The sequence below is a fragment of the Canis lupus genome, chromosome 10 (assembly GCF_011100685.1).
Source record: "Canis lupus familiaris isolate Mischka breed German Shepherd chromosome 10, alternate assembly UU_Cfam_GSD_1.0, whole genome shotgun sequence".
Taxonomy (NCBI): Eukaryota; Metazoa; Chordata; class Mammalia; order Carnivora; family Canidae; genus Canis; species Canis lupus.
Genome location: NC_049231.1, coordinates 36837538 through 36847297, shown reverse-complemented (window position 1 = coordinate 36847297; position 9760 = coordinate 36837538). Strand labels below are relative to the sequence as shown.

General features: G+C 39.1%; 1 protein-coding gene and 1 long non-coding RNA gene across 2 annotated transcripts; one reads left to right on the top strand and one right to left on the bottom strand.

The window, feature by feature from the left end:
• The first annotated feature begins 1249 nt into the window (after nucleotides 1-1249).
• LOC481310 (developmentally-regulated GTP-binding protein 1-like) lies at nucleotides 1250-2211 on the top strand. The gene is given in 2 exon segments (XM_038550870.1): nucleotides 1250-1432; nucleotides 1434-2211. Coding segments are annotated over 2 exon segments (927 nt in total). The 5' UTR covers nucleotides 1250-1268; the 3' UTR covers nucleotides 2197-2211.
• A 764-nt stretch (nucleotides 2212-2975) lies between these two features.
• Nucleotides 2976-7172, bottom strand: LOC111097685. Its single transcript, XR_005365713.1, has 2 exons — nucleotides 6452-7172; nucleotides 2976-4914 (listed from the first exon to the last, which is right to left on the bottom strand). It is a non-coding gene; the product is annotated as an uncharacterized LOC111097685 (long non-coding RNA).
• Nucleotides 7173-9760: the final 2588 nt, after the last annotated feature.

The window sequence follows — 9760 nt, the reverse complement described above, 5'->3', positions numbered from 1 at the left end:
CATGATAATAAAAATTCATTACCTCTGCCAATATAATTTTTTCATTGCCTACTGGCATAAGAATTGCAAAATGACCAGTCACAATTTTAGGTTTAATGTAATCTCCACTGTCTTTTTTTGGTTAGAAGCACCCCCTACTCACACCTGAAACGAAGGTCTCTGATACAATAAATCAAAGCTATAGGAACAGGAAGCATAAGCGCTCCATAGGAAATTTTGAGATAAAATGGTGAGAACTAATTCCATTCCATGGGTCCTGAATCCAGGTACTCTATTAGGGACACAATATTGTATAAAAGTTATTGATTCAAAGAGGACACCATGTATAAAGAACAGAATCCAAGTCCTCATAGTATCATCTCTAAAGTGACACCAAGGGGATCCCTGGGTGGCTCAGCGGTTTAGCGCCTGCCTTTGGCCCAGGGCACGATCCTGGAGTCCCGGGATCGAGTCCCACATCGGGCTCCCAGCATGGAGCCTGCTTCTCCCTCCTCCTGTGTCTCTGCCTCTCTCTCTCCCTCTCTCTCTCTCTATCATAAATAAATAAATCTTTAAAAAAAATAAAGTGACACCAAGGCTGTACCTTACAGAGGCAATTCTGATGCGCTATCAGGCCAGCAGCTTCTGGATAATGGAGTAAATGGTACAAATAATGGATCCCATAATCATGTATCCATGGCCCTGGGGGATACCATGTTAGTTAAGTCAAAAACACCATGAAGCTACAAATAGCATACACTGAGGCACTGGGGAAAGGGAGGTAAACCCAGACCTAGCACACATATCAATCTCATTATAGACAAATAACCACTTTCCCTAAAATGGAAATTGACTTGTTCTCAAGTGTCTGGTTGATCTCTTTTAAATATATGCAGGATAGGACTATGTGGAGGTCCATTTTTACCTCTTATTATCTCTGTTGCTAACAGTTCATAAATTCAATGGTAGATATCTCTTCCCCTACAATAGAGATGCATGATAGAGATGAATGCATAGTTCCATTGGGCAAGCAGAGAGTGCTCAGTTATGGAGGCTGGTGTGGACAAGTCATCCACTTACTTGATTTAGTGTTCCCTCTGAGGTAGATGCTTTCTAGCAGGTTCTGATATGAGACACAGATATTTGCATACTGTTTGCCCATTCCCATAGATTCATTCACATGCCTCTTCCCTAACTTTATCTCCCATCTTCCAATATTGCTTTTTTGGGGGTGGTCATCTATGCAGAGGCCGCTACGCTCCCCAGCGACCTCCCAGGGACTCGCCATCATGAGCAGCACCTTAGCGGAGATCGTGGAGATAGAAGCCGAGATGGCTCGGACTCAAAAGAACAAGGCCACAGCACACCACCTAGGGCTGCTTAAGGCTCGCCTTGCTAAGCTTCGTACAGAACTCATTACCCCAAAAGGTGGTGGTGGTGGTGGGCCAGGAGAAGCTCCTGGATCTTCCAGGTATCATTGAGGGTGCCAAGGATGGGAAAGGTAGAGGCCGTCAAGTCATTGCAGTGGCCCGAACATGTAACTTGATCCTGATTGTTCTGGATGTCCTGAAACCCTTGGGACATAAAAAGATAATTGAAAATGAGCCGGAAGGCTTTGGCATTCATTTGAACAGCAAACCCCCCAACATTGGCTTTAAGAAGAAGGATAAAGGAGGCATTAATCTCACGGCCACTTGCCCTCAGAGTGAGCTGGATGCTGAGACTGTGAAGAGCATTCTGGCTGAATACAAAATTCACAATACTGATGTGATGCTGCGTAGTGATGCGACAGCAGACGACCTCATCGATGTGGTGGAAGGAAACAGAGTTTATATCCCTTGTATCTATGTGTTGAATAAGATTGATCAGATCTCCATTGAGGAATTGGCTATCATTTATAAGGTGCTTCACTGTGTACCCATTTCTGCCCATCACCGCTGGAATTTTGATGACCTATTGGAAAAGATCTGGGACTATCTGAAACTAGTGAGGATTTACACCAAACTCAAAGGCCAGTTGCCTGATTACACATCTCCAGTGGTGCTGCCTTATTCCAGGACTACAGTGGAGGATTTCTGCATGAAGATTCATAAAAATCTTATCAAAGAATTTAAATACGCTTTGGTCTGGGGTCTGTCTGTGAAACATAATCCTCAAAAAGTGGGTAAAGACCATACGTTGGAGGAAGAGGATATTATTCAGATTGTGAAGAAGTGAAACCTTCCCTTCTGCCCATCTGCTGGGCCAACCATAGCAGCTTTTCCCGTGACCAAGTACCCTATCCCAAACCCCTTCCGGCTTTGGCAGCCAGTGGATCGAGATTCAGGGGAGGGAGATGGAGGCCCTCAAACTGGAACTTTACTTATCTTACCTTGGTGTCCCCTTATAAATTCAACTGCATAAAGGACCTGGTAGGCCAGCCAGCTATGTGCAGCTCATGTGTCATTGTCAGAATTTGTTTGGGGATGGACTGAATGAGGATGGGTATATACAGTGAGGTAGCTGCAGAAGGGGTTAGTTGGGAGCCTGGTCTTAGATGTGAAATGGATTAAAATGTGGCTGCAATAAATAAATAAATAAATAAATAAATAAATAAATAAATAATATTTATTTATTTATTTATTTATTGCTTTTTTTCCAGTCACTTGACCAACAAGTCCTCAGCCATTACCCGGGAGTCCTTACCTCAGGCCATCGTTCTCTCCACAGCAAGTTTATGACCAGGTTTACTGCTCCAGCCTTGCTCAGTGGAAGAATGTATCCTATCCACAGTCTCTTAGAGCTAAGCTAGTGGGGGTATAATGTGGCAGCAATCCATTTCTGCTCCCATCAATATACCAAATTGATTTATTTGTGAATCAAGCATGAAATTTTAAATGCTTTATCATCTGATTATAGGGATCTTCTATGGAATCACAGCTGTTAGCTAAAGAAGTGTTTATTATTGGACAAGGGTCCTGCTCAATGCACGGTAAGCCAAACAATGACAGCAGTTCTTGCAGCAGAGAAAGAGTTTTATTGCTGGGCACCAAGCAAGGAGCAGGGAGTAAATTTCTAAAATCCGTCTCCCCCAGGATAGGGGGACCTGAGCACTTACGGGATTTTACGAGGGAGTGGGGATCTGGAAGGTGGATGGAGGTGATTGGACATTTGGAAAGGTGAGGTAAGGAAAAAGACCTCACTACTTCTGCTCAGGTGCCACCCAATGACCTCTAGGCACTTATGGCATAAGTAGAAAAAATGGTGGAGTCCGGGGACATCTCACGTGTGTTGTCATGGAGGTTACTTTTATTCATTCTCGGTCCTTTCTGTGCAGCTGCAAGACTCCTTCCCAGTTTTTCCCAGTCTTACTCGGTCTTGTGGCAGTAGGTTAACTTTCTGCAAAGCAAGCTCATAAGTCAATTAGGTTAAACAGAATGTTCTTGGGGTAGAATGGTCAGGCATGTCTTGTCTCCAAGAGTCACATTAGTAGAATAGAAGCAGTGATGAGAAGATCTGAGCTCCTATCACACAAACTACTTGTGCCCCTGGCCCTGCCTAGACAGGCTCCATGATATACCATTTCCAGTATATAATGGACTGCGGCCGGGCTCACCCAACCTTAGGAGCTGGTGAAGAGCAGCACCCAGTGAGTGATCGCGAATTGCAGTGACCTAGTCACTTAATGGCCAGCATCAGGCATTCAGTCTCTACAACATTCCGGTTGCATTCCAGGGACTACTTTTCAGACTGTTAGTTCTGACAGAATATGAGCAGAGGACTGAAAGAGATAGCTAAAGTGACATCAAGAATTACATCAGAGAGAGTCCATCAGCAACACTGTGTCCATTAAATATTTCAATGCCCTCATCTCAGCTTCCTCATGGGTGTCCTTCAATTCCCTGGAAGGACAAGCAGCCTCAAATGTGTAGTCACTTCCCCTGGCACTAACAGAAAATAAAATCCCACAGTCAAGAAATCCAAAAACAACAACAAAAAACCAAAACAAAACAAAACAAAAAAACCAATAAGGAGAAGAGCCGTTAGATCACCACACTTGCCATTTCTGTGCCTTTTACTGAATTGAAACGGTAATTAAAGTTGTCCAGATGCTGTCGTTCCAGGGGAACACTAAAGTAGAAAACACAAAATTGCTTTAATTGCCTGGAGGTGATTAAATTTGGAAGTAATGGGCTCTCCATCAATCTAGCCTCCTTTATTTAGAAGAGAAAACACTAACCAGTTTGCATTTTCAAGAATATCGATCTGTAAGAGCTGTGTGTGTATTTTTAAATAACTGTAGGCAGGTTATAAATCTAATCTACTTTCAGATCCTTAGTAAAGTGCCCCGAGCTTTTCCTATTCATTCTACAATAACATGTCAACTTCTCTAGTTCTGTCTCACTAGCTTAGAAACCTCTTCTCACCTGGGTGTATGCACAACGGCAAAACTATAAAGATGAACTCTCTGAAGTAGAAATTCTCATGGCATCTCTAATGTGGAAACAGACTGGATTGATGAGGTCACTATTAAAGTGGCTATCTCTAATGAGTTGACGACTCCCATTTGTGCTATATCCTGATGCAGAGGAAGCCAGGAGAACAGAATCAATAAGATGTGATGACTTCTTCATCAACATTAACAATATAGAAAACAGAGGGTGGGCTGGGGTGGAGGAGTGTTAATTCAAACAATGAGTCATGAATTTCGCTTTAAAAAATGAATTCCTTTGAATCTGTAATCATTAACCAAACAGACAAGTTCTAGTTTCCTAAAGGAAGGTATAGAGCAGTTGGCAAACTAAAGTTTCTTTGGAAAGTAAGACACATCTTCCCCATGTAAGTGGCATAGCGCTGGGCGATCCATCACTGTTCTCCAAATGCTGGGAGATTTGGCTTTTGATTCTGCAGTTTGTTAATGTCGTGTAGGTGTGTTGTCTCTTCCCAAATGCAAGGCTAAGATGAAAACAAGAAAAAATTGGAGTTAGATTAAAACTGCAATAGAAACTGAAAAATCATACTGAAATGTTCAGGGAAATTTGTTTATAGAATCTATGCTGGAGCAATAGTCATACACTTATGGAATGCTACCTATGGAAGGCTTCAGGCAAAAAATGTTGCACTTACTTCAGGCAAAAAATGTTGACTTTAATAATTTGAGGCAAATATTTCACTTTGCTGGCTAATATTCATAATTCATTTGTTCTGTTCCAGTTGGCAGAGCTGAAAGAATGATCCTTAGAGCTAAGAAGAAATGAAATCCCTGAATTTTCTGCATTTTTTTCCTTTTGAAGTTCAACTAGCTAGTCTAACATCATTATGCAATCCCATCTAGTGAAATATGCCAGTGAACATTAACACCTGCTGCAAATTGATGAAGCTCTTCAAAGTGTAGTGCCCTGGACAATAGTTAATTCAAAGTAAATGTTAATTGTCAAGGCAGACACAAAAGATTCCTTTGTGAATCTGCCTCCAGATCTGTCAGCTTCAATAGCATTTGTTCTTGAGATGGAAAAAATACATAGACCAGTAGGAGAAGGTCGATGAAGAATGATTTAAGAATTCCATACTTGTGGGATGAATCATGCTTACAGAGAGGACACACTCTTCACTGCACTCTGAGATTAATGATATTAAAATTCAATATTAAGTTGCATGATCAAAATACTTTTCTGTTCATCACAATTAAACATATACAACTTTTATAATTGAAAGTGAACTTTTATAATTGAACTATAAGCATATTAATGTTCTCTTCAATAAATAGAATATCACAAACGAGTGAAATATTTTTGAGGCATCTATCTTTCAATTATATGATATAGATTGCACTTTTGCCTTGAGAATGTAATCATCAAATGGCTTCATTACATCTCTACTTGATTAATGGATGTATTTCTTTCTATTCAAGGTCATAGCAAGACAAACAAGCCTGTGGAGAGCAGTGAACATGAAATTTGCCCTATGTTAAAATAAATTGTTTGTAGTTTTCTGGTTTAGCTCACTCAAGTAAAGCATCAGAGAAAAAGAACAGTGAATATCTAAACAGGGCAAAAGACGGAACCGATGTCAGTCAAATGTCCTAGCCTCATAAATACAGATAATGCTGTCTCCAAATATAAGTTTTTTTAAAAAAAACTCTCTACTTAGGCATTGGCAAACACCTTCTTGAGAAAGTAAATCTGGTGACCTGAGACTAGAGAGATAACGACAATCATTTTAAAGGAAAAGATTCTACGACAGTTCTAGTCTGGTCTTTTCTTCAGTCAACTCCATTGTAACATTTAACAGGTTGAAAGGAAATTATTTATTAAATAAAAATTGCCCTTTTATACCTCATCTGGTCTTCAGAGCAGCAAAATGTACAATTTTGTCTTCACACATAAAGAGAATTGTTAAATATCTTAAGCTGTTTAGTAGAAATCTGTCATAAACTATAGGAGGAAATATGGAGTGGTTTAAAAAATGCTGGAGTACTCAGAGTAAGACATACCTGCATCTGAAACAGGGACTCTCACAAGGTCACTGCCAAGGAGTCTTAAATGAAGGCCTGACTGTGGAAGGATCTATTACCAAGCTGATGTGGTTGCTGGCAGAATTCAACTCTTTAAGAGCTGTTAAACTGAGGGCCTCCATTCCTAGCTGATTTTTGACCAGATGCTACCTTCCATTCCTTGAGACATGAACTCCAATATGGCAGCTTACTTCACCAAAGCATGCAAGCCAAGAAGGCAATAGGGAGAGTCAACTAGCAAAACAGAAATCATAATCTTATGTAATTTAACCACAAAGTGACATCCCATTACTTTTGACATATTCTGTTGGTTAGAAGCAATTCAAACTCAAGGGATGGGATTTCACAATTAAAAGTACCAAGTGGTAATCATTTGGGACCATCTTAGAGTTTCCCTGCCACAAATGGTTTCCACCTTCAAGGGATTACCGTGCATATTAAGTCATATATCTCATAGTAAGCATGTGGTAAATGTTAATTCCTGCTTATTGCATAGATACTTTCTCTTCCTTGTCATTGTACCCAATTATTTTTGTTAGGGTTCTGTACCTACATTGTCTCAACCATATGGGTTTCCATGAATTATGTTTCATAGATTGCTTCAGTCAATTGCTGAACTCCTTTCCTATGGATAACATTTGCCCTGATGCTTTCCCTAGATTGGAAAGGAAGCTCCTTAATGGACTGGAGAAGAGACGGTGGACAGATCATGAACAGAGACAGAAAGAACAAAGAGCTTATAATATCCAGAGGAATGGTAGTCATGTACTGCAGGAGAATATTTTTGGAAGGCAGAGGTTTTAAGTAAGGAAGAATAAGGAGAAAAGGGGGGGGGGGAATAAAAGGAAATAAATAAAAATAAATTTTAAAACCATATCTGGATTTGTAGGTAAATCTACCACTTAATAATTATATTCTTGGGCAAATTTTAATTTAACTTATGTGAACCTTAGTTTTTTCATCTGTAAAAAAGATATAATAGAACTTCCCTCATTTATAGGCATGCTATGGAGCTCAAATTGAGATCATCTTTGTAAAGAGCTTCCGTAGTACTTGGAACATGGAAAACACTCAATAACTTTTATTATTATCATCATCATTGTCATCATTATTTGTAGTATAAAAAGACAAGTTGGGATTAAATTAGAGGGAACCTAAAATGCTGAGCCAAGGAAAAATTTGTATTCTTATTTAAAAGAGGATTGCTAGTGGGCCTCAAAAAAGTCATGGTCTAAAAGGAAGTGCAACAATATTTTTAAATATAAATAGCACAAAAACTTAATTCAAGGGAGAATCATCATTTTTATTAAAAGGCAGAGACTAGAGTGGCACTGAAGAGAACCCAGTTATAATATTTGAGTTAATAAATAATTGCCCACTGGCATGGTTTATGTCTGCTTTTTGTCTTGCTTGTACATCCTCGTGGACAGTGAAGGAAGACTTGGAAAATGTGATGAAGTGGATCAAATGGTCAATTCAGTCATGCAGAAAAACAAATAAATAAACAGAGTCAAACTTCATTTATTCTGAGTCTAAAAAGAGTATTTGTTCAAAAACACAAACAAAACAAAACACTGTGCTGAGTTGTCTCCAGGTTTGTGAATGGTGGCAGAGGCAGATATAATGGAAACCAGAAGAAAGTGACAACTCTGAGCAATTTGTCTTGGAACAAGCTACTTTAGAAAATAATTACCACCCAAACAGATAGGGATACTCAGAGGTTGCTCATCTTCTCTCAAGTACTCTGTCACCATGTTTCTTTTTTTATATCTTGTAATATGTGCCAGAAATTATTAAGAAAACAGTGTGTGCCAGAAATTATTAAGAAAACTCAGGCACACAAATGAAAGCTGATTCTGTTCCTTTTAGCTTTAAATCCACATGGTTTAGACTAGTGAGAGATCACAAAGGCTACCTTCCCTCTGCTATAAGGGAGATGGAACTGAGAAACACAGGAATGGGGCAGTTCTCAAGAAGTAACTTTAGAGGATTTAGATTCAGTAAGGTCTTTTGAGAGATCTTGAGCTAAGATTCTACCATTTGCCTGAAATCCCTTTGCAAAATCACCAAGTGGAAAGCCCATTTCTACTTAAACACATAAGGTAAGAAATCTGCTTCCAAAACAGCCAATTCCATTTCCAGGCAGTTAGGCTGTTAAGCAGACCTGCCAGGTACTAAGCTAATACGGGCTCACCAACAACTTCCACTTCCATGTTCCTGGTTATGTATTTCAGAATCAAACAGTTTTGTGTTATTCTTTGTCACAGTGCAGTGCCTGTGTTCATTTTTCACTGCCATTTTTTTCTAGAATATCATTTATATTTCCTCTATTTATACTTCCATAATCCTTTCATATCATCCATACAAGACACTTACTTCTGAGAACAAGAAAGAAAGTAAAAAACCTGCCCTGGAAGCCGGCAACTAGGAGCAAGGATGTCATCTTTCACAATAAATGTAAACAATCTCAACAATAAACAGACAAGGTCACTCTGTGACCATGATGAAACAAGCCAAAAACAAGACCACTTTGTATTTTTGTCTGAACATGAAAGACAAGGCTTCTATAGCACCACAAAGTAACCAAAACCTCCTCTCCCCCATGAACATAAGTGATTATTGCTTTTTTTAAAAAATCAAAGACAACTCTAGCCCCACATTATTCATTCTGTCTCCTAAGTACAAATTAAGATGCCTCAATGTTGGCATCATCCATGTTTATTAAAGGGCAAATGGAAAAAAAAATAAAGGGCAAATGGATAAACAAAATGTGGTTTATCCACACAATGAAATAGCAATCAGCCATAAGAGGAATGAAGTACTGGTACATGTTACAACATGGATGAACCTTGAAAACATTCTAAGAAACCAGAAACACATGCATATATATGATTCCATTCATGTAGAAATCCAGAATAGGGAAATCTATAGATACAGAAAGTAGATTAGTGGTTGCTTAGGAGGTGGGGAAAGATTGAGGTATGGAGGTGATAATTAAGAGCACAGGGTTTAGTTTAGTTGTTTAGTTTAGTTTAGTTTAGTTTAGTAATTTTGTTTGGTTTGGTTTGGTTTGGTTTTCAGGGGCAGTGGTGGTAATGAAAATGTCCTAAAACTGATTGTGATGATAGCTACAAATATCCGCTGTGAAAGTAAATGAAGACCAACCAGATTAAAAGGGACAAAGACTATTTATAGAGCTTAATAGAATGAAGGAATCAGCCATTATTGCTAGTGTTTGGTAGAGACTCAAAAGTAGTCAGAGAAATGGGAAAGCTTTATCATTAAGAG